The sequence below is a fragment of the Glycine soja genome, chromosome 10, assembly GCF_004193775.1.
Source record: "Glycine soja cultivar W05 chromosome 10, ASM419377v2, whole genome shotgun sequence".
NCBI classification, from domain to species: domain Eukaryota; kingdom Viridiplantae; phylum Streptophyta; class Magnoliopsida; order Fabales; family Fabaceae; genus Glycine; species Glycine soja.
The window spans coordinates 5,139,784-5,167,093 of record NC_041011.1 but is presented as its reverse complement, the minus strand read 5'-3'; the positions used below and the strand labels follow the sequence as shown (position 1 = coordinate 5,167,093).

The 27,310-nt window shown below is 32.9% G+C and overlaps 2 protein-coding genes across 4 annotated transcripts; one reads left to right on the top strand and one right to left on the bottom strand.

Annotated features, from left to right (window-relative positions):
• Window positions 1–5,404: 5,404 nt before the first annotated feature.
• Window positions 5,405–7,490, top strand: LOC114370028 (zinc finger protein 593-like). Its single transcript, XM_028327318.1, has 3 exons — window positions 5,405–5,715; window positions 6,336–6,398; window positions 7,215–7,490. Exons 1-3 carry the CDS (start codon window positions 5,522–5,524, stop codon window positions 7,315–7,317), a joined length of 360 nt encoding a protein of 119 aa, XP_028183119.1. The 5' UTR covers window positions 5,405–5,521; the 3' UTR covers window positions 7,318–7,490.
• Window positions 7,491–8,736: 1,246 nt separating this feature from the next.
• On the bottom strand, window positions 8,737–26,388 carry LOC114370424 (nuclear pore complex protein NUP160-like). 3 transcript variants are annotated; one of them, XM_028327773.1, is made up of 28 exons: window positions 26,095–26,388; window positions 25,886–26,018; window positions 25,353–25,623; window positions 24,991–25,051; window positions 24,699–24,859; window positions 22,568–22,653; window positions 21,498–21,602; window positions 21,317–21,411; window positions 20,502–20,622; window positions 19,676–19,858; window positions 19,385–19,574; window positions 18,632–19,206; window positions 17,873–18,035; window positions 16,674–16,948; window positions 16,372–16,559; window positions 15,662–15,738; window positions 15,223–15,569; window positions 14,436–14,504; window positions 14,036–14,354; window positions 13,483–13,611; window positions 13,248–13,356; window positions 13,078–13,149; window positions 12,736–12,859; window positions 11,255–11,362; window positions 10,821–10,961; window positions 9,701–9,874; window positions 9,493–9,612; window positions 8,737–9,389 (listed from the first exon to the last, which is right to left on the bottom strand). In XM_028327773.1, the coding sequence occupies exons 1-27, from the start codon at window positions 26,280–26,282 to the stop codon at window positions 9,571–9,573; spliced, it is 4,506 nt and encodes a 1,501-aa protein (XP_028183574.1). In that variant the 5' UTR covers window positions 26,283–26,388; the 3' UTR covers window positions 8,737–9,389; window positions 9,493–9,570. The 3 variants fall into 3 exon arrangements, with proteins under 3 accessions (XP_028183574.1, XP_028183573.1, XP_028183572.1); XM_028327772.1 differs by having other exon boundaries at window positions 13,483–13,614; window positions 18,632–19,203; XM_028327771.1 differs by having other exon boundaries at window positions 13,483–13,614; window positions 26,095–26,387.
• Window positions 26,389–27,310: the final 922 nt, after the last annotated feature.

The following is a 27,310-nucleotide window of genomic DNA, read 5'->3' as shown; positions in this document are numbered from 1 at the left end:
TTGTACTCCTTATATAGGATCGTGTCCAAATTTGGATGTCATCTTCATAACGCATTTCGTTTTGGTTTATATGCATGGCTTTTGAAATTATTGATTGGCTCTATGTATAGGGAAGAAATTCCACCAATTTCTGATCAAAGAAGCAATTCCGGAGAAAACAACGTTTGGAAGGCGTTAGCGGAATGATAATGATAATTACGGTCCATGGCTTTCGTGCCGAAATTATACTCTGGAATTAATGTTCATATTCACGGACATGGAGAAGATTCACACCTAATGCCTATATAACTTCATTAACTAGTTTTGTGATAGGTTTTTTCAATGCAACCGCTAATGTAATACTCTACCCAGAATAACCAAATATTTTCTTACTATGAAGTGGTATTATCTACGTCACTAACCAATAGCGGTTAATAGTGATTTGTATCTTTTAACTAAGTGATTTAAGTTTAAATTATGATTAACTTGGAATATGAAATAAATGGTATTGAAAGGAAAATATCAACCTTCTGCGCATTCACAATCCTTTATAAAGATTAGTTATTATTTTTGATGGAATAAATTCATATCAATATGGTACTCAATAAAAAAAAACATCTACATAACTTTTTTTTTAAGCTCATCCGTTAACACATCATTAATTGGCATTACCTCCATCATCTTCATTGTCACTCAATTGGTTCAATCACCACCACTATCTATATCATTGTTATCACGATCTAGAATCACAACTGTTATTGTCATTATCATGATTTTGTTTCTATCACCACCTTATGATCATCATCACTACTATTGTTTATCATCATTATGTCACCTCCACCACCATCATAATACTACTATTGTCACAACTAATAATTATTGTTACGATCGTCATTACTATTACTATCATTAGTACTTTGACAATAATAATGATGGAAGTAACAACAATAATAATAATTTATGAGTTCTTTTTTTAAAAAAAATGAGGATAATTGAGAGATAATTAATGAAGGAATTTTTTAAATTATAAAAATCAAATTAGATTTCAAAGATTAAGACAAAAATAATAAAATTCTTAGACTAATGTATATAATAAACCCAAGCATCTTTTAGATAAACCCGATTTCTATTTTATGGAAACTCAAATTCATTTTTAAAAAAGTTTTAACAATACGTAAGTTAGTTGAATAGGCTTTAACATCGTGGTGGTAGAGTAGAAGAGGCTGCGAGACAACGTTCACATGCAAAAACGAGGTTTAGATTTAACCTTATCAATTCAATAGGCTTACGACATTGGTGACGTTGCCATCTCAGTCCCAATTTTATTTAGCCACTAATGATTATGAGTCCAACTCTACTTTTAAGACCTTTTGCCTACTACAATAAAATAAATTCTTTTTTCAATAATTCAAGCACACAATTATAAGTTGAACTATGTTTCTAGTGAGTTAAGAGAAGAAACTGTTTATAAATTATTTATAATTTCGACTCCTAAGGTGAGATTCTATATTTATCAGAACAATAATAATTTTAAAACATAATAAAATATTAATAAACTAAACATCATGTTATTGTTTAAATGGCCCAATTTATCGTTGGAGACTGAATATTTAAAAAAATGAAAGTTTAAGAAACTAAATCAATTAACATTTTGTTTAGACACTTTTAAACATATATTTATTGTATATTTTGTTAGAAAATTAAAATAAAATAAAAGAAATAAATAAGAAGAAAATGTAAAATCTTGAATTAAATAACAAAATAACAGTAGTAAAATAATTTTAATTGACAGAACATGAATCAATAATGTATTATATCATATTATAAGTACAAAGAAAAAATAAATTAAAGAAATACAATGGATTAGTAATCTGACGCTTCAATCCACTCGGCCATCTCTCCCCAATTGAGAAATATAATTATTTTGTTTATGTTATATCACATAAACAAGAAGAGCAAAAAATGGAGCTTGAAAAAAAAGACTTCTTTTTATCTTATCTTTTTTTTTTCTATTTGATTTCGATTTATTATTATATTCTATATCCGTTGGTTCCAATCTGTGCAGTAAAAAGGATCCTCAAACCTTCTAAACACTAATACTTTTGCTCTCAAAGATAAGTTTTATAAGAGAAAGAAGAAAAAATTATAGGAAGAAAGAAATCAAATTATTGTTCTATGTTTATATGTTTTCTAGAAGAAAGAAATATATATAGTATAGATTCCTTATGAAACAACAAAAAAATTTGACCCTTTAAAATCAAATTCTTTACAAACTCTTAGTAAAATCTAATTTTACGTAATAAATTTTAAAATAAATATTCTATTTTATAAAATAAAATTAATATAAATAATATATATTTATAAATTTTAAATTATAAAATAAATATTTACTAACATATTTGAATTTGAATTGCAGTTTGAAGCTTGCCAAACAAAATAATCACACTTTCTATTGTAAAAAACCGAGAAACAAGTCTTTTGTATGATTAAGATAAACGAAACACCCTTGGTAGTTTATAGTATAACACTTAAAATGACACGAAACTGTGGCGTAGTGATATAGTGACTGGCGAGTAGCGAGGGAAGTTCGTGCGATAAAAACAGAGGGGACAATCCGAGAAGATTACGAGAACTTGGACACATGAGTTTTGAACACAGACAATGATGTGGTCACGAACCAAACGATACTTCGAGGAACCCGTCTTGCCGCCAACATTTATCATATGATTGTGATGTGATGCATACATTCATGCATATAAACGAAGTCTCGAACCCTTTTCCTTTTCTTATCAGCATGCAACAAAAATGTGGACACATGAGTAAATTTCTTTGGTGTTTAATAATTTGCACTGCACATTTATTTTACTCCAGACAACTTGTACTTACAGTTTTTATAGTTTCTGGCAACACGTTCATAATTAATACCCTTATAGAGGGGGGGATTAATTAAAATCATAAAAACATATAGAAGCACCTTTAATTTTAATAGCTTGTGACACAGTATCAAATAGTTTGAGTCCTTTAAACCAATACATGTGAAAAATAAGTTTTCTCTTAACTGATGTTCTTCTTTTTCAAGGAAATAGCATAACTTCCCGATATAGTAATATCTTGTATGTAAAAAAGAAACCCTTTAATTTTTAATTGCAAGATTTGGTTTTCAAACTTCTTATAAGTAGACTAAAGTGTAACTTACATTACTTGTTTATCATGCATTGGAATTAAACTAACGAGAAATCTCTCACTTGGAAGCAGACAGCATATAGCTGCCGCACATGCTAATGTGTGAAATTCATGCTTAATTTAACTTACCTTTATAGTTATATTAGTTTATAAACACGTTACATAGTACTGTTTATACCAATTTTTGTCTCATGCATGTGACAGTCAATGCTGATTGTGTGGTGTGAGCAGAGTAGGAAGGTTCCTCCTTGGCAAATTATACAAATGGGTTTTTATCGTTATATGCAATCTTTTTCTGCACAGACATACTTCTTGTTAACTGTGACATTTAGTATAGAGCAAAACAACCATATGGAACATATATGACAAATTAGCTAAGAAAAAAATTTAAGCAGGACAAAAGACGAATGCTTTTAGTAACAGATGATCCTGATGAGATGAAAAATATTCTTCTATGTATATAAGTTATGTTGATTAAAGGTAATAAAGAAAGGATTTTTTTTAATTAATAAAGTTAAGAGCAATATGTTAGTTGCATATAACTCGCACAGGAAATTGCGCACCCTTTACGTTAGTGGATATCCGATTGCAACGGGCGTGAAATGAGTTGTGTAAAAAAAATTATGTGCAAGAAACATATGATTGACAAAAAATATTATTTTAAATAAATTGCTAGGTATAGAAATTTATGCGTTCATTATATTTTTTGTAAAGTTAACATAAATAGGAAAATATGATTAATATTTACTCATATTTCCTTTGAGTCTTATAACTATAGTAATCTACAAAATCATTTAGTTAATAATTATTAGTATGAAGTAATGCATGTATCATTTTAAAAGCATAAAAAACTTCTCCCTAAAGTAAAAAGGATAAAACTTAGATTCAGTTCTTTAAATATTTTTTTGAGTTTTTTTTAATTAAAATTAGAATTTCATCTCGTAATTTATTTGAACATTTAATGCAAGTAAGTTATGAAGTGAAATTTTAATTCTAATTAGATAAAAATATAAAAAATACCTAAATAAATATATGTAAATTTTTTCAAAATAAAAATATTTTAGAAAAATGAAGAAAGGCAAGAAGGGAAAATATATTATTGTTGATAAAAAAATTACATTAAAAAAAGGTTGAGTAGAGTAATCTCCATCACCTTCTAACCCATTTTAAATGGATAGAGCCAGAAATAGTCCAAGGCTTATCAATACAAGATAGAAATGATAATCACCAAAAAAAAAAAAAAAGAAATGATAATGATGTATCGAGAATCTTGATGAATGACAAGAGGCAACTGACACGACACAAGTAAATATCAAACACACCAGTAAAAAGCTGTGCAAAAAAAAAAAAACACTAGTAAAAATCTATTGCCAATACATGTGCATTGCAATTTTTTTTTGTTACTATTTGATGTTGAGACTAATTGATATGAGTAATGAGAATGACATTTATTTTTTAGAAAAAAATATATTCATTTATAAATTTTATTTCTGTTTAAGCTACTATGGTCATTTGGGCTTTGATACACCCATCGATAGATAGGCGGATTGTGACAAAGTTATTCGGCCCAGTTCTCTTGCATCCATTGCATCAGTAAACCCATCCAATCCATAGCAAATTAGCAATTGATTCATCCGTGTTCTAGCTAAACACTACCTACACTATGTGGAATTCCAATGTCATCCGGAGCCTACTACTGGTACCTACATTACTATTAAACCCCCACAACCTCTCTCTCTCTCTCTCTAATGAAAACTTGTTTTTTATCCTATTTATAAGAGGTGTTAAATGTCAATTTATTTTTTGTAATAAAAATGAATTTTTAAAATAGAAAATTACATAAATCTATCTTGAGGTTTAAAGAAGTTACACATGTCTTCTCTCCTTTTTTAAAACCTATATAAATCTCTGCTAATGTTTAAGAAAATTGCATACGTCTCTCCTTAATTTTAGCACTCTCAAATAGTATTTTCCCGAAATTTGATAAAATTTCAAAACATTCCAAAAATAATTTTCTAAAATATTAAAATTTTAACATTCTAGACATTTATTTCTGAAAAATAATATTTTTGGAAAATAGATATCACATACGGTGCATTACTAAAACAAATAGGTGTAAATAATAATTGCCATCCATATATCAGACTAATCACTAATGAGGCCTATCCAATAAGCAGGCCCATTACTTTAGAGCAACAGCCCAGTGCCATAGGAATAGACGCGGCTGCTGCCTGTTGTTTCAGCAAAAGACATTTGAAGCGCCGTCGTTTCAATCTCCATCGTCGCCTTGAAAAGAAAAACCCTAATTACAAGAAGTTGCAAAAGTAAGTGGAATAAGAGCTGAAAAACCCTAATAACAATGGGAGGAAAATGTCCGCACAGGAACGTGAAGAAGAGAAGATATTCTCACAAGACCGCGCGGCGAACCAAATTTGAGCTGAAAGGGGACGACATGGTTTATGCGCAGCTCAACAAACCCGATCAAGAGAGACCCCCTTTACCCGTCGACGAAGATTTGCCTGGGATGGGCCAGTACTATTGCCTTCACTGCGAGTAATTTTCTTTTCTTCCTCATTTTTTTGTGCCCTTTTTGTCAATATATGAAAAGTTTGTAAATTTGATTATTCTATAACATGGGGTTGAAAATTTTGGGGTATTAGGGTGTTACTCGAACACTGCCATGTCAAGTGTAGGTTATAGGAGCAGAAGAGAAACACGGTAGAAGGGGAAGAACATAGAAAACGAGAGAATAGTGGAAGAGAGGAGACAGGTTATAAAATAGAGATTTTAGGGTGTGTTTGATTCAATTTCCAGTTTTTGGTTTTAAAAACTGATTTCATGAACAGTTTTTATTATGCAATAGCCTGATAAGATGAGTTCCTTGATGAGAAGAGTGGAGCCACACTTTAACACGAGTTTCCTGATATGCTGCACTTTAGGAACCATTACCTTATTTTGAGTTTGCATCACTACCTTTTCTACTTGCTGTTTCAATTGGAGTTGTTTTTCGTATGACTCTCGTAGGCCTTTTGAATCTCGTCCCACTTCTCCGTTTGGAGCAACATGGGAGAAAAATAATTTATTTATTGTTACTAAATTCTCATTTTGCTAGTTTCATTTTGTTGTCATTGTTGAGAAGGCAGAAGTATGAGTAATTGTTTTGATTTGTGCAGTCGGTACTTTGCCAATATAACTGTGAGGGATGAGCACTTTAAGACCAAACGACACAAGAAGCGGTATGCTGCTTTTGATTTTGTTTGTTTTTTAACCCCCTTTGTTTTGAATCCTATCCTACATTCTCCCCATGTTTATATTTGAAGATTGATTAGATTTATAGAAATTCTTTTTGAGTTTTGAGGCTACTCATGTTTTTATTTATGGGCTTTCAGATGTTTAAACACATAAAGCAGTTGGCCACTGTGAAAGGAACATATCTTGCTTTTAATTGGGATATGATAATTGAGTGAAATTGAACAGAATACTAGTAAACTCGAGCTTGTTTAGATAAATTATATTATATTGAGCTTGAGATTTAATCATTATGAAATTTATCCTTCATCTAGGCTCTGTAACAAAAAGGGAAATAACCACGATGGAAGATCGGTATAGATCAAGGATGGGAAGTGGTTAATGAAGTCATGCATTTGATTAGCTCGTATTCAGTTCAATGACTTGTGTATAGTCAGAATTGCTTATATCAAGTTAAAAAAGACAACTTCTGAAGTAATTGTAGCTCAATAATAATGTCTTCATTGAAAATAGGGTGTTTGTGGGATTTCTCTTTTTGCTAGAATCTTTAGATGAAAAATGCATACAGTTACGAATAGTTTAGCAACTTTTCACCCCCTATATATTGGTGTTGGGTTGTTTAGAAATTGAGTTACAATAAGATTGGAGACCAAGGTAACGTGTTAAAAGATCAATCCTATAATGCCACCATCACACACTATATTAAACGGACTTGAATCCATTCCAATTGAACTACTTCAACTTGGCATCTTTCTCACATTATATATTGGAGTGGAATGATTTTGGTTAGTTTCTTTGTGCAGTATAAAACAAATGATGGGTCCTGCACCACATACTCAACTTGATGCCGATTTAGCTTCTGGGATGGGTATGCCAGACAATGGACCAAAGCTAATGTCTATGTAACTTCTTTTTTGGTAGTGGGTGGGACGATTGTCTTGGGAGCTGGTGTTATAAAGATATATAGTATTTGTTATTTTTCTTCTTTTTTGTTACTAGTGCTTGTTATTCTATTCTAATATAAGCAATATTATATTTTGAATGCTATATTTTTTGTTTAATTCCTCTATTTTGTTTAAGATGAATCTTGGCATGTTAGTGTGTTTGAATTAGATCTATAGATAATTCTAATAATCAGTTTTGTACTTAAATCGATGTTACACATAAAATATGGAATAAAATATTAACTAAAAAGCAATCAGTTAACTTTTAATCAATAATCTTCAAAATTGTGTTTTACCTCCTATCATAAAAGAGTTATTCTTTTATTCAGGTTATAATCTTTTTTTTTTATTACATTTCAAGATATTAAACATATTTAAGCAACACTAACATTTTTTGTCAATTGAATTCTAATGTCCAACTGTTGTGAAAATGCTACCCAAAACTTGCTAGCGAATAGTGGATTTGTAAATGGTGCACCGTGCAACTTGTAGATATCAGGAAAACCTGAGCCAATTGTGCAGGACTTTATAATCCGATGCTATAAAATGAGCATATTTTCTCAATCAATCTACCACAATCCTGATTGTGTCCTTACAATTACACTGGTAATTTTTTGAACGATTGTAAACAAAATTTAGTTATTCAATTACAACTTTTTATTTATATAGTAAATTGACATTTATGATAATTATTTTTAAAGTCAAACCATGATTTATACTTAATTTGACTGTAAATTTGATTTCATCAACAATGCTTAGAAGTTAACTGAAAATATGAGATTATAATTTTAATTATGTAGTATTTATATTATCAACCAATAAAATTTATTGGTATAATTATTACAAAAGTCAAAACCATAAATGGCAATTTGTAATTGAATTGGTATTTTTTTTAGAGGTAATTGAATTAATATAAAAATACCTTGTATTGTTCGTACATACACAATCTACTTATCTTATTCTTTTAAGAATAGCTCCAACAACTTTTATATTAATTTCTAATTATCATTTAAACATTAAAAAAATGACTAATATTAATATAGCATCTTTTAGTTGGATTTAATAACGATGCTTTAATAGCAGTAAAAAAATTAACTATGCTTTAATACATGATTTATCATTTCATTTCAATTAAAATTTTGAATATTACTTTTTCAATACTCGTAACTTCTCTTTTTATTGCTATTTATTCATTGCCAAATAGAACAGTACATATCTGGTCTACATTTTGTTGCCTCTGACATTAATTATTACCTTTCATATTTCTCTCTCATAGAGTACTTAATTGTATAAGTTGTATAACTACCCTTTATCTTTCTTGATATTTGGTATTGAGATATTCAAAATTTATACTCAATAAAAAAAAAAAAAACAAAATCTATTTTTGGAAGTTCATGAAATCGCTGTGCTTGTAATTACGGCTCAGTAAAATGTCAATCACTATCAATACAACACATACACGTAGGATTTAAGGGATATCATTACAACCTAGACACGTCAAAATCCAGGACTACAAAACCAAAGGGATCTTTTGAACTGGCAGTTTAGTAAGCAAGTAGGGTTTTGTATCCCTGGTTAAGTTGCACATTAAACAATTTTCAAACTATAGATTACAAACTATGGGCATCAAATGAGATCATGTTCTCTAACTGGATTTATGCCAGAATACTGTTCGTCAACCTTCAGTAGAGAAAAAACGAGTGTAACATATTCATCCCCTAGTCATTCTATATCTCCCTGCAATCAATTGAACTGCTATTGTGTGCCAATCTAGCCATAGCACCCATATCAAACAGAGTCAGTCAACCGTTGCCCGAAATTTCCTGTGGATAAATCATATACAAATTTTATATGGTTATTCATGGACATGGATTATAAGGACTGCATCTCCAATTCTTGACAGATCTATCATTAGGTTATTTTGTCCAGTTCCTGTTGTAAGAGAAGGGGAAATATCCTCCTATGCCATGGCTTTTGTTCTAAAATTTCAACATTCCGTACCAACTTGTCAAGGCCTTTTTACCGGATAGTATGCTGTTCAACAAAGAAACGATCACTCAAAGGAACAAGCCATGAACCACAATTGAGGAACTAAAAGTAAAAGGAAATAAAGGAAGACATAATAAAAAAGACAAACCAGTTAACACAGTGAGTAATTAAGAGCACTGTGAACATGCTACTATCTACAACCTCCAGTGGTCAGTTTAAGTAGCAATCAAGAAGATACAGAAACAGCATCATCTGAGTCCACCTTCAACTGAAAGGCAGAAACAAATAGACTGGTATGAACACCCGTGCCAAGCAACAGAAAAAAATAAAACAAATGAGGAAGACATTATGCCTACCATCTTCAGATGATTCTGTAAAGAATCATGTAACATTTTTTTGAGCTTGTCACAGTGATCTACCATGCGACCCATTCTGATTAATTCATCGAGTTGGTATAGTAACCGCTCAATAGTTGTGTACGGGAACCAAACAGCTAATGGTCTTTTCCTTCTAATTATATCTGCTGGTCTCTGCAAAACAATATTAGCAACACTATTAAATACATAATGGACAAGTATCACTGCTGCTGCATAACGCACAGTTGCCAGCATACTGTCATAAATATCAACATAACAGGAGAAGAAATTGCAACCCATTTTAATAGGAAGCTATCACCATAAGAGAAACTCAGCACTCCATAGAGAAGAACAGAGTCTGTACCAACTAATGACAAAGAAGAAAAACTGGGACAACTGCTCCCAAACCTGTGACATCCTTGGTTGCACCTAAGTCTGGCAATGGCCAGAAAGACTGTCCAAGGCACTCTCACTCTTAGCCTCACAGGATATTATATCCTGCAACACACCTGTTGCAAGCTGATGGCACCCTTGGTCGTTCATAGGATAACAAAGGGAAGAATAGCTGGAATTTCAACATTGATAGACACAAACTTGACAATGGTCAGGAAATGCATGGGGGAAGAACAACCACAGACTCACCCTTCCTGAAACACAACCTTTCCTTGTGTCCCATTAACACAAAATAGAACCCAAAAACTTTCCTCATACATCTTGAACCCCTTAACAAACCAAAAACTTTAACAAGCTAAGCCACATCAAATTTTCAGCACTACAGTTTACTCAGAGAACTGTTACTAATTATCCATTAAGTAACATTTAAACTGTAAAACATTCTTCAGCCTATACCATTAAGTCTATTAACAAGAACAATTTTCCAGAATAAAGGTAACAAATATCAGACATGGGTGTTACAAAACTCTTCAAAATAAATTACAATTTACATGGCAAAACAAAAAACAAAAACATTGTGAGTAAAATATATTACGAAGTGGCAGACAGACAACTCATGTTATGTTGAAAAGTCTGGTGATAAAAGTAAATAATTGTCTAGATATCATATATCAGCTTAACATACAAAACATCAAATTGATTATTCGTAAGAGTAAAAATAATTTACCATCGAAGCAAATGAGTCTATGCAGTCAAGCAAAAGATAAGTAGCTTCTGCATATCGATCATAACTAACATAAAGCTGAAATAAAGATGCAGGATTTGATTCCCTGCCAGCCATCCCCCACAACCTTTCTTTTTGACCCTCCTGTCACAAGCCACACAAACAATATTAGTAACTGTACAAGATCCAACATTATAGAAGCCAAGGCTGGCTGAATGATAACGGAAAAAATACCCCATCTATTTTGTATAGCAGATGCAACTAGTCTAGCATTTATATAGTTTCATGGGAAATTGGAAATTTTAGATAGATTTGGAAATAGGAATCATATAATGTTTTATAGAAATGCTACAAAGACCAAATTTTAAAATAAGCAGGCACTCTCTTGCATCAATGAACCCCAACCAGCGACTACAGTTTTCAGTGGAGAAAATTACCTTGAACAATTGTACAAGCCAAAGAGGCAATTCAATCTTAGGATCTGTGCGTAGAAGAGTTTCAGCAACAATGATAGGTAATCTACCATGAAATTCCTTATACTTTTCCTGCAATTTAGGATCAATTTTAAATAAAGGCCAGGGACTCAAAAATGCAAATAACTACATGTTGACTTAAACAACCACACACAATAAAATAACAGGATTTTACCCCAATTAGGAAAAGCTGTAAAGAGACTTGTACAAGACTAAAAATGTCTTGCTAAATTTTAACAAGGGAAAATTTTCATCTGTAACCATCTGCACAGCTGAATGAAATATGAATGTCTTCTTGCTGACATGGAGCATGGAACACTAATTCCAATACCACAAGTTTTTAGGGGTTCAAATTCCTCCAACACCCTTTAAATGTAGGCAGGGACGGATCCACGTTCTCGATTATGGGGGCAATTGTCCCCGCTAAGTAATTTTTTTTACTCAGAATATTTTTAATAATTATTGTTTTTGTCCCCATAAAAAAATAGGTATTGTTTCCATAAGATAATTTTTTAAATAAAAGAATGTAAAAAATAAAAGAAAAAATAAATTGATACTAATTTTATCAACTTTATCCTTTTAAACTTGTAGAAACTTGGATATTTTGATTTTTTATCATGAATTTGTGTATTTTGTAAAAGCCTATAATATTTTGTCAGAAAAATATTATGGACTACCTATTTGCCCCCACTTTTTTTATTTTTTGGATACGTCACTGAATGTAGGGGTAAAACGTAGTAAAATCTCAAGACCTGACTCCAACTAAAGAGACAAGACATTCATTATATTATAGGTACCAGATACAAATCAAACGAAGGTCAAAGAAAATGACACTATCCTAGCTCCTACCAAAATACTAATGATTATGAAAATAAAAAATAAAAATCTTCTTCCTTGATAAGTTTCTTTCTCAATAATAATAACAATAATGCTTACTGAAAAAAATTAACATTCTTCTCAACTTGATACATCAAATCACATAATCTACACTTGCATGAAAGTTTCCCCTCTTCTTTCCCAACTCATCACACAACATATACAATAAATGCCCAAATGTTTAGGTGGTCTTAGAATGAGGGTTTTTGGGCCTAACTCAATCCCAAAAGCTAGCTCATAGGGTGAGGGTTGTCCCCCCACTTATATACTCTATCTTGGCACCACCACTAGCCAATGTAGAACTTAGGTTTTTCCCAATACACCTCCTCATGCCCAATCCTTTTGGGCTTGGTGCGTGGATAACATGGTGGGTGATCCTTTGAATGGATCTAGAATAGGCTGATAGCATCTTAGAATGTGGGTTTTTGAGTCTAACTCAATCCCAAAAGCTAACTCATAGGATGAGGGGGAATGCCCTTTATTATTCATTGAATGACATTAAAAAACCAGTTATGAATAGATGAAGCATAAAAATGTAAAATCATCTAATGGTAGCAGAAGATACGAACAAGGTAAAGCTTGAGTGTTGCCCAACAACTGTTTCTGTCAGTTTGTGGAGTTGTGGAAACTGTAGCAGGTGAACCATGGGCAACCATCTCATGCTTTGATGAGGTCAATAAATGACTGTGTTCCCTGAAATCACAAAAGCATACATTATACAATTCAAACTGACAGGAACAGTGTAGAGAAAAAAATTCAAAATATGGTAGGTGCCAAATTACTAAAACAAAATGAAAGCAAAAATTTTAAAGCCATCCGAATGACTGGTAAAGTCAGGTATCTTTTTTCAATAATTTACAAATAAAAAAAAAAGTTCTTTGAAAAGAATGGTAAGGAATAGGTCAACATACTCAACCCAAGAGGATTCCACTTTGTCAAGACAGCATTTCAATGAGATAGCAGACAACACTCTTTCCAGTTCCCTAAAGAGAAAGACCGAGTAATATCTATAAGCAAAACAATACACATACATATGTGTCGGTGTGTGTGGGTGCACACAACTTAAGTTCAGGATGTACACCTCTTCAGTCCTGAACCCTTGAAAAATCTGAGAAGGATTGTAAAAGCCATATCATATAAATTGTTTTGGACAAGAAGATCAGCCAAGTCTGATAGAGCTCCATGTTTTCCTTTTTTCAAAACAAAGTCAAAATTCTATCAAATGAAAAATACTAAGTACATTGAAACTTAATATCATCAGTCACCCAGGAAGCAGCCATATGCTTTACAGACAATTGAAAAGAAAAGGCACTTACCAGAAAATGTCCACTTGAAATTTACCAGTGACAGCATATACTCTGCTGAAGTTAGCACAAACTCATTCTCAAGTTTTTCAATATCAATAGAGGACTGCCAACCTTGAGGCTCAGCATCATTATCAGCTGCTGCTGTAAAGTTGAAGATAATGTGTCACCGCCACTCCAAAAAACAAATTAGTAAAATATTTTTAATGATAAAACAAGAAATTCATCAAGACAAAGATGACTATAAAGAGTAAGCACGGTAAGATCCTCCTTAAAAAAAAAGAGAACAAAGAAAACATTAATGAAACAAAGCTACACAATCCCTCAACATATCTGAGGGACTTGCTTTTAAGAAAACTATATTAGCACAATTATGAAGAACGCATATTATGAAGAACAGAATATCCAATATACAGAAATATTATAAATAAATCTTTCTTTTTTGCCCCTGCATATTTCATTCTGTTTTAAAATTGGAGAAGTAAAAATGTTGATATAACATCAGAAATCCATAATGAAATGATAACTCAACTACTAGCATGACTTTCATTGTTGAATTACTTACAATGTTCATCTGGGGTTCTTTTAGCTTTCTTACTTGGATAATATTCATTCACAAGATAACTTCCCTCAGCCAATGAATCAATCCAGGCATATGCAGGATGAACAAGATGCAGTGCATTGACTGCAGAAGAGAGTGCATTCAGCCTCTCTTGCAACATCAAGGAACTGCCTACACTATCTTTCAAAGCTGCTTCAGTTCTCAAACGAGCTGAATACAAGTACATGTAACTTGCTGCTCGTCGCCAATTATGCCGGTGCAATTGAAATGCATAAAGCAACTTATACAAGTTCGGCTTCGCAGAAATATCTGATCGTTCAGCCTACATATTACACAGAGAAATTATGCACATCATAGAAAACTTCAAAATTAACAGCATTCAATTTGTTCAGCAAGGATATACCTTCCACGCAAGCTCTTGCTCCACTTTCTCCACTAAACCAATAAGGGGAAGTTTATTACTGCAAAGAATCTGTAAAGAATAAAAAAAAATAAAGATGAGGAGGGAAGGGTACTAATTAAAATAAGTGAATGGAAATTTTACCAAAAGAATGTGAAAGAAAAGTATAAAATATCTGGAAGAAATCATGTTAAGTGAGGAATAACATCACATTATTTTTAACTAGAAAAGTATAGGAATCATAGCAAATACAATACAATAATTGGAAATATATACATATATTATATTTGCTGATCAAAAAAAAAATTGGAAATACATAAAAAAATGTCATTAGCATAAAATGGCAACCCATATGCAGAGACTTACATTTACAAATTACACCTCTGCAAAATGATGTACGAGGGTTAAACTTGTGTACGTTAATTTAAATACCCACTTTAATCATCACTAATTATTGTCATTACTTTAATCTAATTCTAGTCATCACTAATTAATATTCTTGTAATCAGCCTTTGAAGACAGTAGCATGAAGGTATTATTGCAAAATGGATAGGATAGTTTGATATCTATTTCATCCACACACCAAGCCCAAAAGTGTTGGGCATAAGGGGGTGTATTGGGAATAACACAAGTCCCACATCGGCTAGAGATAGTGCCAAGACAGAGTATATAAGTGGGGGGCAATCCACATTCTAATACATTCTATTTTAAACATCAAGCAACAGAAATCATTTAAGTAGAGATCAATCAACCAAGAAAAGTCAGAAGGGTTTATCATAGTTTGCCCAACCTTTATAGCTCCTTGTTCATAAAGAACAATTATGAAACGTCTCAAGCAGATGTATTTGCTCTCCTCATCTGGATTTGAAATTATTGCACAATACGCATCATAATAACGACCAAGGTCTAACACAAATATAAAAACATTTGCCCATAGTCGTCCTTTGATAGTTGTCACTGATTCATTAACTGAGTTGTTTGTGCACTTGTCATCTTTCATATATAGAGCCTCATCAACTTGCTCAAGTGCAGCAAGAGCAAACTGGCAAGCACCTTCACTAATGCTATAACGTTCAAATAACTGCATTGCCCATTGATAGTATTGAAGCTTCCATGCAGCAATTGATGTACAACCATCTGCATAAAAACCATAAAAAGTAATAAGCAATTAAAACTTAAGATTATCCATTTGCTTAAAATAATTAGAATTCAGCTACAGCAATACTCACTAAAACCAAGATATGGAATTCCTAAGTCATCAGATAAACTCTGCAGAGCCTCAGATGCACCATTTCCAGATGAAGACCTGAATTAAACACCACCAGTGATGGGTCATACTTTTAGGCAACTACAAGCAAATATGCATAGAGCTTAAAACACATGTAATACAAAATTTGAAAGTGGACTATTCTGTTTTGCAACAATGTAAATGTCTTCAAGTGGAGCTTGTGCTAATGTAGGTACAGCTGTTGCAGTTGGCAAGTCTGGCACCAGTACACTTGTGACATGTGAGTTGTGTGCAAGTGCACGTCCTCCTTATGCATTTTCAATTAAATTTTAGCTGTGATTCTAAGGTTATTTTTCTTAAATATGCTATTTTATATGCATATATGTGCATGTGTTTAAATATAATTTTGTACTTTAGGTAAGATTATATGATCTGTGGAATGATCACACAATTTACAGACACAGCCTTCTCCAATCTAGGTAGGACCTTGATTTTGAGTACCTTGATTAAAATGGCTTCCATTTAGACCTTTTTATTCTCAATTACACTCAAGTTAAAAACCTCAGTAAAATGGAAATTAAACAATACAACTTAACTCAGTAATCAACTTACAGGATAAAAATGTAAAATAAAAGTTGCATCCTTGAATTTTGTATGACCACATGATGCAAATAATAAAAAGAGAAATATTTCAAAGGTGAGTTGTCATACCTAAAAAAGCAGCGAATGGCCTCAGAAACTTTTTTATCCTTCTGGGTTGCATGTAATCCACATTGCACCTGGGCAAGTAGGCAACATCCTAGAAGATGATGACGTATGCACCATCCACCATCATCATCTTGAATACTTTGGGATGTCTTCTCCTTTAGTAAATGTGCTTCCGCAATCATAAGCAATTGCTTTTGAAACATTTGGAAATTGAAATAAACAATATTTTCAGTAAAGTTAACTACAGAATAAGAGAAGGGATCAATATCCCATTCAGGATAAAAAAAAAAGGACAAGTAAACAACCTCAGCAGCACCATACTGGTCATGCTTGAAAAGTATAAATGCAAGATCAATAGAACGGGTCAAGAAAGTAGAAGATCCTCCAGTCTGGCCCCAAATAATCCAACTGATGAAGTCTCTTGTCTTATTAATAAAGCTCTGCACATTTGAAAAATGTTCTGAAGAATAGTGGCTATGATCTAAGGATGAACTTCCAACGTTGAGCAAGAATGTATAAGCCAATGTAAAGTCATATCTGCCAAGCTTCTCATTCCATAATCGTTTCCCCATGTTGTTATCTGTACCATGCCCAAAAAGGTTAACACAACATCAGAAGTATATGCATTCAATTCAGTAAGCCATAACTGTAAATGTTACAAACTCAATGAAAATGTTGAAAAGAAAAAAATGATTTTATTGCTTGAATGAAAATGAACAGAACAGGGAAAAAGATCTCCCCTCCAAAGGTCTTCCTTTACAACCAAGCCACTACACCCTTTTCTAACAAAGCTGAATCCCACTCCCTACTCAACCTCCTATTTAAGCTATACCCGTCTTTCCATACTCTCTAACTAGTAACTAACTGCTAATATTTGGGAATCTCTAGGAGCCAACAAATGTAATATTTTGCCATTGAGCATAAGCTGTACTGTGCTGAATAATTTTACAGTTTACAATATATAATTGCGACACAAATCTCACTCATTTTAACCATATTTCCAACTAAGATATCAAGAAATAAAAATATGGGTACAATGAAAGCATTTTATTGGAGAGCTTATTAAAACAAATCCCAATCTCTATCCACCCCTTCATTATAAAATATAAATCTACGTAGTCATTCTTGGGTGAGATGAATTCTAGGACCTACTGTCTTTCTCAATAAGCCCCAAGTGGCTTCTCCTACATTATGTATTTCACATTTTATTTCTTTCATATATTATTGCTTAAATTTAGTCAAATCGAAATTTGACTCAGTTTAGATTTTGGCATCAAATTAGAAGACGTTGAGACGGTATTTCTTGATTCAAACAATTTACTTCCAAATTTTCGTCTTTAATTTTAAAAATGTTATGTCTTTAATTTGTTAGTTGTTTCTTTCAAATTTGAGAAAGGGAATAATCTTGTGAGCCTCTATCCCCTTATAATGATAATTCGATGTCAACTTAGGTAAATTATCATCTGCGGTGATGCAATATATATAAAAACATCATAAAACCTACCTATTTGTAATGATGAAAGTTTAGAATTGAAGTCTTCAGTTACAGCTGGTGCAGACGGTGTGATGGTAAAGAAGATGATGATTAGCCATTCAAAAATAATTTCTTGAAGCATTGGAACTAAATCAAGCTGTATTTTGTTTATATCATCATGTAACAAGTGGACCTGCATGAAAAAAATTCCACAGCATCTGTGTCATACATACAAGATATTAATCTACATCTACAAAAAGGTAATAACATTTTGCTAACAAATACAACTGCCTATATGCTTTGAGAACTTGATCTACAGGAAAGGTCAACATGGTATCAAATCATGGCTGACCAAGTACTTATAGAATACAATCCTTGAACTCAATCTTGACACTTCATAAAATAGATAATGTGAATGATCATAGCCATGCACAAACAAAAAAACTTGCTATCAACATGGGCTAAAAAACACAGTGCAAAGGCAGCAAAGTTAAAATAATAAATAAATAAACCAAAGCGACCATGATTGTATTCAATTACTTTAGCAAATCAGTTTGCTGGCAGCTCAAGAATTGACAAAGCACTAATCCAACTTCAAGTACACCAAGCATTTACTATTGTCTATTGAATAAACTTTTGCATTTTCAGAACAAATGCAAACATACAAGAGACAATTTGTAATTTCTATCTGATTTAATTAGACAATAATTTCAATTAAATGATGCTTACAATAAGAAAACCATTACACTTATGTCTGTAAACATGCATACAATATTATTACAAACTCACCTGACCACTGATGTCCACCAAATAGCTTAAAAATAGAAGAAAGTCCCAGGCAGATTCAAACATCACCTTTGCAATCTGAAAAGTAGTATGTACTATAACAGAAGAATTTATGTTTGATGACACTTCAGTATTAAAATTTTGTATTACTTTCTGTGGAACCAAAAATTTCAGGAAACCCTCAATTACTTTTAAAATCCTGCCCCATGCAGAAGCCTTTTTGTGCAAGCCTTGAAGCGATAAAAACATATCAATGGAAAGTTTCCTCAAACTTTTATGATCTGCTAGCTCCTTCTCCAGAACAACTATATGATCCCCAGAAGTAGAAGTTTGAAGCACTGGGCCTGACATACAATATCCAGTTTCCAGAATCTTAACAATATAGCGAACAATATCTTCAGAAGAGATCACTGATGTAGTTAAAAGAGATTCATAAAATATAGAAGAAGCAGTTTTGCCCAACTGTTGGCTGAAACTTATAACACATCTGAGCAATTCAATTAGAATATCACAATCCAGATCATCGTTAAATATATCCACAAGGCCTGTGAGCTCACTAACTTCTTCTGAAGAGCCTACTGCATATGAAGAGAAGTCCACATTAAGGAAAGTATAAGAAAAAAAAAAAAGAGCACTGATTATAATGAGCATGTTAATTAAAACCATTTAAGAAAAAGCCAGAATATTTTAAAAATAATAATAATATAAGAATTCATTGAGAGAAAAGAGATAGAGGTATCCATAATTATTAATTACCCTCCACAATCCGTTCAATATCTTCCAAAGACCGAAAAAGTGAAATGGAATTTTTTCTGATTAAACCAATGGCGTCAGAAGAGGAATCAACAAGCAAGCCATATAATGCATTGTTCTTGCACCAATTATGGAAATAGCGGGTGAAAAAACATTTCCAGCAGTGCAATAAAGACACTTTTTCAGATCCAACCTACCACATTATCAATCTCATCAGTTTACCACAATTTACCCTTCCCAAAATTGAAGTGGGAAAAATTAAGGAGATATGAGATAGATTATGACAATGATAACCTCATGTTCTATGAGTGAAAGTATCTCCTTTTTTAGCCCATCAGCAGTTAATGTTTGCAACTCAGATTCACCCAAATGCCTGCTATACTCAAGTAGAGTTGCATACAAAGTAGCATTATGATGAACACCAGGAAGAAGAAGCCTTCTTAAGAAAATAGAAGATACAAAAGGAAAAATATCATCCTGCAGAAAAGAAATAACTGAGTCATACTCTTCTTGATGAATTTCTTCTTTCATTAAAAAAATAATAATAAGTCATTTATTTAAACATATGAGAACTCCCAGCTCAGTAACAATTTACATGCTACTTGATACAAAAGCTTTTTAGTCCAGCAGTGGTAATTCAAAACTTCAAATATTTTAACTTCCATTATTTTTCAAACCTTTAGAAGCAATGAAGGGTAAGTTGCTTCTGGCAACCATTAAGAAACCCATTTGACCTTTTCAGTGTAAATGTTGCACAAGCTATGGAACTAATTGATACATAGATATCCCAAACCATGAAAACTAGGAATATGCAATTATTCCTTCAAAAAAATAAAAGAGTATGGAATTATAATTTCTTTTAAAACATATTAACATACTCCTGGAGAGTTTGTATGCAAACCACCACCTTGTTTTTGGAGCGGGAGAAATCATCTTTATGTAAAATCATCGTTAGCAATAAGCAAACCCAGTACAATGTATTTGAGTGTATACACAAATGCAGTGGAACCAATGTGTATAGATGCATTCAATGAACTGTGAAGTACACCTCTTTTCCACTAATAGAAAAGGAATAAGCCTCCAAGACCTTTCAAGATGAAAATTATACATGGCCTAATACCTTCGAAGATTTAAATATTGAATGTGTGATCCGCAAAATTTCATCTGCAAGATGCTCTGAACTTTGAAATAGTTGATCAGCAACAAATTCTTCCTGTAAAGCATAAGAAAATGCTTCTACCCTGACAACACAAGATAACAATTAAGCAAGAACAATCACTGGATGTCTGAATTTGCATATAGTAGGGTTAGGACCTTTAATCTTCTTTTGTCTGGTAAAATTTCTTTTTCATATCTCAATGTATAGAGTTAGGAACCTTACCAGTATAAAATGAAATTAATACTTAGACCATTGAATAACTTTTCATGCAACGGTTTTTTTCCTATAGTCACAATTGACTGGATTAAAAGCTCCCATCATTGTATACTTGCAAGTGAGTTTCATATTAGCCCAAAATTGTTTTGTACTGCATTGAATGTAATATAATTTATGCATAACATTTATTCCAAATATAAGAAGTTAGCAACTATTTGATTATAATGTGTAAATTTTCAGAAATTTAACTTAAAATAGTAACATGATGGCTACTGGTAAATCAATCGGAGATGAAAACCATTTTCGAAAGCAAATTATATGGTGAGTATAAAATTTTATAACAGCATCAACACGGACCCTCACCCTGCCCATGGAATTATGGATGACTATTGTATTGGCAAAGGTCTAGCTATATAAGAGTTCTAAACAACTGGCCTCTTTCCAATTGAGTGGTAGAATGCTAAAACCATTGGAGATATAATTTCAGGTTTTTTATACTACAACTTTGAAAGATAATCTAATGAACAGCCTGGTATTAAAGAACTGAAATTGTTGCATACTCATCAATATTTGTAGAGAACGTGTGTGAGACTAATTCATCATCCTTCAGTATCCATATCTTATCCAATGTTAATTTAACATCAAGGCATCGTCCCTGGACAAAATAAAAGCAGTCTCACATCTGGAGCAAGGGGGAAAATCACATCCAATTCAAGCTCAATGAAAAAACCAACAGATTACCTCCTCCAGGGGAATGCTTTGCACTGAAGGGTCCATAGAGAAAACAATTCTGTCCCCAAAATTATATAGGATACTATATAAAGAGATCATCTCCAAGTTTTCATCCTTCACAATTAAGCCTAAAAACTCAGATACAAAAAGAAAGCAATACAAACAAAACAAGCCAAAGGGTAATATCAATGTTTACATCAACTAAACAGCCAATCATTAGCTGGCATTTAGCATATAAAAGGCTAAAGGAATAAACAGGTATGCATACACATTGAATGTCGAATTTGAATATCATTAAAGGAGAGGACTAGGGACATCTATCACCCTCTATCAAATACATTAACATTTTATTGCAAAAAAACAAGGGGGAAAACTGTTAGCTAATTAAATATTTCATATTAATTCATCATCAAATTTTATTCCTTTTTCACAAGTTAGAGGCTTAAACATAACATCTTAATCTTAATTGGTTACAAAATGCAGTCCTTTCCAAGTAAAATATAAATAATAATTATCAGTATGAAGTTATTATTACCAGACCTATCTTCAAACTACTATTTTACAGATTCATCTGACTTCGTTAATTTCCAACTTATGGTATAGATCACAAGAAACCAAATTGGATTCTTTCATAGTTAAATGTTAGAATAGGACTGTAAAGTTATTAGTTCAAACTGTTATGAGAAGTATAATCAAAACAGGAAATCTTTAATCCATGTATGCCTTTTTTTAATTTTATAACCCCTAAAGTAAGATATATGTCCTCTTTTAACAATTCAAATGAAACACAGTCTACATGAAATTCCTGCTATCATCAAACTTCAGAAACTATTGAAGTTTACTTCAAGTGTACATGCAACGTAAAAAGAATATAACTAAACATAATCAACATTGTTGGAAAAAACCCAAGCCCCACATCAGCTAGAGATAAGACCAAGATAGAGTATATAAATGGGAGACAACCCTCACCTTATGAGCTAGTTTTTGGGGTTGAGTTAGGCCCAAACCCACATTCTAAGAAACATTGTATACTTGTATTAAAAAATGAGTAAGAAATCAGAATGTCTTTATTTGCATACCGATGTGTCTCTGTACAAAACTGCCAAAGGAATTATATTAGAATCTGGGTAAGGTTGACCCACCCATAACTTTACAAAGGTAGCACCTGAAGAACAAACAGTGAAGTGTGAGAGCAGATCTGTGTTTGTGAGTACAAGTAAACTAAAGAACTGAGAGGACATAATCTATATCAATAGGCAAAGAAAAGGAGAGATAATACGCAATTCACTTTCAATTGTATTTGATCAGGCAGCAGAAAACAGACAATGTTTAACATCCTGAATTCCTGATAGACTCGACAAAATTACAGACAAACTAGGTAGTTTTATTTAGGCTTAAATATGTTTGGTCCTTCCATATATAGAGGTTTTTCTTTTTAATTCCAGCAAACGTTGTCACCTGTTTTGGTACCTGGCATGCTAGGAAGCCCAAATACATAGTACGATACACGTACGAAGAAAAAATTTAAAAACCATGATACAACACAACCAAGATACTCTAACAAATATGTGTGTAAAATATTATAAATGCACAACATTTTTAAAGAGACATTCACATTACTAATTGCTCATTATTACATAAACATATCAATAGTCAATTAAAGATAATCACAATTTAATTGAGATCCTTATTACAAGTAAGCATAGTTGCATATATTCTCCCTCACTCATTATAATGTTTTTTTTTACTATGAACAAATCACAAAATATACAATTTCCTGTCCAAGTTCGAATATCACAAAAACATACTTTTTAACAATAAATATAACAAATAAAAACTACAGTAAGTATGAAATCATATCACAAGTTTCTTAGCAGTGCCTTGGTCGTATTGGAGGTCATATCGGACAATTTACTTTATAAAAGTCAATGGATACATTTTGGATATGCAACGGAATGTATCACTGTCAGATGTATCAGACATAGATACTTTTGCATTTTTGGAGTATTTAGAAAAAACATGTTTTATGACCCTATAAATACAGCTATTCCGTGTTGTTAGTCCTCATAAAATATGACAATTTTTGTTTTTAGTCCCTATAAATATTATGACTTTTGCTTTTAGATGGTGTGACCTAACTACTGCATAAGCTAGTTTCGACCTGCCATTATAATGAGGAGCAAAACAGGTGATGACAAACAATGTTGGGATTAAAAAAGTAAAAAGAAAAAATACAAGGAAAACAATAAAAAAAAACCTCTTTATTTACAGGAACTTAAAACATATTTAAGCCTTTTATTTTCTGGATTAGACCAGAAAACGGATACAACAGAGATCAAATGGCAAAGGAAGAACACAGGACAAAGTCCCTCACAGAGAGCAACTCTCTCAAACTCAATAATCTTCTAATTAACACATCCCATTCCCCTAAACTTCTGACACATCATACATATAACCTACTCACTTAACTCCCTATCTAAATGCATAACTAACTCCCAGAATCTCTTCTTTCTTCTGATATAAACTTTGCAAGGCTTTGGGTATTCAACCCACACAGGCCCAGTCCCATCCTGTTGGACAAACCTAGTAGCACATTCCCAATCCCCATAAATAAGACAAAAAAGGAGTGGGCTTTGCTTCCTTTATTAGTTCATTTCACCATTTCTTTCAGATACACACAACAGAAACCTTTTACACTCATCAAAGATGCAAACATGATTACAAGAAACCCAATTCAACTTCTAGACACTAAAATAAAAGGTCTCCCAGAACACTGGAATAACATCAAAGCCAGCCAGTGCTTGGCCCTGAACACTCCAAAATGCCAATAACCTAATACATTGCAGTGCATACAGTTTCCATAAATTTCATAAACCTTTGAGTCAAATCATGGAATCCTGAAACCTCCATGCAATATCCACAGTTAAGTTTCTTTATTTATCCCATTCATATAAACAAGAACACTGCAGAAATCAAAACAAACAGTCCTTTTCAATGTTTATGGTGGCCTGCATAGTAATGGAGCAAGCATAACATAATATAAAAGAATATAAAAATCCACTGGCAAGTTTCCTTATTTATCACCATTCACATAAACATGAACATTGCAAAAATAAAGATTCACAGTCCACTTTAATGTTTGTGAAGGCCAGCGTGGTAAATGATGAATATAAAAAAATATAGGAATTAAATCTGAGAGGTAGACAATACCTGCTGCCATTGTCACAGTCCCCATGTTATTACTAAAAACCCTGCTACGAGATGCAAGATCCCAAATCCGTAACGTCCCGTCCAAATGAAGCACAAACACAAACTTTTTCTCGTGCAACTCCAAAATTACCAACTCTTGTACAGTACCCACCATTTTCCCCCTATAATTCAATGGAATGTCTTATAACTCATATCAGAGGGAGGTTCAATCCGAGAAAGAGACAATAAATTTGAAAATTGGAGAAGATGTCAACAAATGCTTATCAGGAATGAGAATTTAAAAAGAAAATACCGTGATATTAAACCCCACAAGCGACTGATTCCGGCTTCATCTCTCAGCTCATGCATGAAAACTTAGATAAAAAACCAAATTCATAACAAACCATTGAAAAATGATGAAATATACATAATGAAACAAGAGGAGAAATTCAACACAGTCATAGGCAAACTTGTGTTGCTTTACACCTGAACTCATCCCTATTTTCTAGTCCACCATCAAAACAACCCAAAAACCCAGCCTACATCAACCTATAGGTGCAGTTTGAATACAATCTTAAGTACCCGTTGAACATACAAATAATACAACTAAAATTTACTCAACAATAGGAAACATGGGCAAGACGAAACACGTGACAAGACAGAAAATGGCCATACCGGGAGCACTAGGGTCAACTACACCCAGCTGGAAACAGAAAACAGAACCATCACTCGTGCCAACAACAAGACCTCCAACGGTTGCCATCACGGTGGTTATCGCCGTGGCGTGATTGGGAATGTAATCACGCACATTAACCTCCAAAAGTTCATCCACGGGGAAAACAGAAACGGACGTATACGCAGAAACATTTCGAATTTTCAATAGGTAAGCCACGCCAGACACAGTCAACACGTAAAGCAAGTAAGGGAATCTAGAAGCACCAGAAATCTGCATCAACCAAAAAAAAAAAAAAAAAACCAAATGAATTGCGAATGCGAAAAAAAAATCCGTAATCAACACTAGTGAAGAAGAAAGAAACCTCATTTACAACTAACAACTAACATTGCGAAGGAGTTACAAGGTTGGTTTGGTGGTAAGAGGAGAAAGGAGTGAGGGAGGGAAGGGTCGTGGGTTCGATTCCCCCGCTAACAATTAACAGCTATCATTTACATTTGCCGATATAAAAAACAGTGGTGAAGAAGAAAGTAACCTCATTTTTGCCGATGAAAGCGAAGGGGCAGAGCGCGTCGGGGAACGTGAATCTGAGTCCCACGCGTGGAAACTCTTTCGAAGCGGCGAGTTCGAGCAACTCGAGAGACTGAGGTTGAGCTTTGTGAATTCTCCTGCAGTTAGCAAAACGGTGAGTTTTTGGAACGCGAAAATTGAAATTGGAGAAAGGAAGAGAGAGAGGAAGTGAACCAGATTAGATAAGTAGGAGGATCTCCGATGACGAAGCAGGAGGCGCGGTCGTCGGTGGTGGGAAGGGCGGCGACGCCGTCGACGGCGGCAATGTTGGACGAAGATGGAACGGAGAGATCGATCCAGCGAACGGCGTCGCTTCCGACGATTGGAACTTCTTTCCCGGCCAAGGTCGAACCGGTTCCCATTTTCTTCCGACGGAATCACAGCAGCGAAGAAGCAAAACCCTAGTGTGAGTGAAGCAGAGTTCGGGGTTTTGAGACTTGGCGCTAAAAAAAAAGTGAAAATAAAGAATAATGTTGAAGGGTTTTATTTTTTAGGATTTGAGTCCTGTATATTTATTTTTACGTTGATTTTTTTTATCGTTTTTTACATTTAAAATTATATTATTCAATTCCTCTCTCTTTTTTTTTGTTTTAATTCACCCGAACATTAGTAATGACTGGAGATTTTTGAAGCTGGGAACTCCTTCAATCGTGAAGTATTACTGTATGAGAGAAAAAAAACTATTATTTTACCCAAAAAATTTAATGAAATAATCAGTTTTTATGATTGTGATGTTAAAATTATTATATTTTACCCAAAAAATTTAATGAAATAATCATAGTCTTTTTTTTATTATGCATAATGTTATTCAATAATTATGGTGGTTGATGTTGGTATTTAATTTTGTTTATTTAATTTTTTATCAAACAAAACAAGGCAATTGCTTATTCTTAATTTCTTATCGTCACAAAGGCCCAAACATACCGTTGTGTATGAATTCATAATACAAAATAAAAATAAATCTTTGTATATTGATCATAACATAAATGTGTTTCTAACAATTATATTTGTTAATTATAAAAATAGTTGGGATGTGAGAATAGCGAAAACTAGTGTGAGAATAACATAGACGGTTGGTGATGCGTTTGAAGAATGAACGTCTTGTTTAACCTTGGGCTATTGCTTCCTGCACTTCTCAGTTGCTTCTTGCAGTCCATTTTTGCCTTCCGGGATGATCAATCCAAAATGTAAAATTGCATTCCAAAATGCACTCACTTTTTTTACTTCTGAAACGAACAATCCAAAAGATTAAAAAAAATTCGGAAAAAAGGACAGGAAGCAACAACCTTAACCTTGAAAGGCCTATACATCACACACTAAGACATACATAAGCCTACAAAAAACTCTAGGCATGTAAACTCCACGTCTTCACCTAATGGCATGGAACAAA

Excerpts from the sequence above, each read along its gene's own strand:
- LOC114370028 (XM_028327318.1), top strand. The coding sequence starts at position 5,522 with ATGGGAGGAAAATGTCCGCACAGGAACGTGAAGAAGAGAAGATATTCT. Across the intron at positions 5,716-6,335 it reads TACTATTGCCTTCACTGCGA|TCGGTACTTTGCCAATATAA; the intron begins GTAATTTTCTTT and ends TGATTTGTGCAG. Across the intron at positions 6,399-7,214 it reads ACCAAACGACACAAGAAGCG|TATAAAACAAATGATGGGTC; the intron begins GTATGCTGCTTT and ends TTCTTTGTGCAG.
- LOC114370424 (XM_028327771.1), bottom strand. The coding sequence starts at position 26,282 with ATGGGAACCGGTTCGACCTTGGCCGGGAAAGAAGTTCCAATCGTCGGA. Across the intron at positions 13,357-13,482 it reads TTTCAAGTGGACATTTTCTG|GAAAACATGGAGCTCTATCA; the intron begins GTAAGTGCCTTT and ends TTTTGAAAAAAG. Across the intron at positions 9,613-9,700 it reads TACAGAATCATCTGAAGATG|TTGAAGGTGGACTCAGATGA; the intron begins GTAGGCATAATG and ends TCTGCCTTTCAG.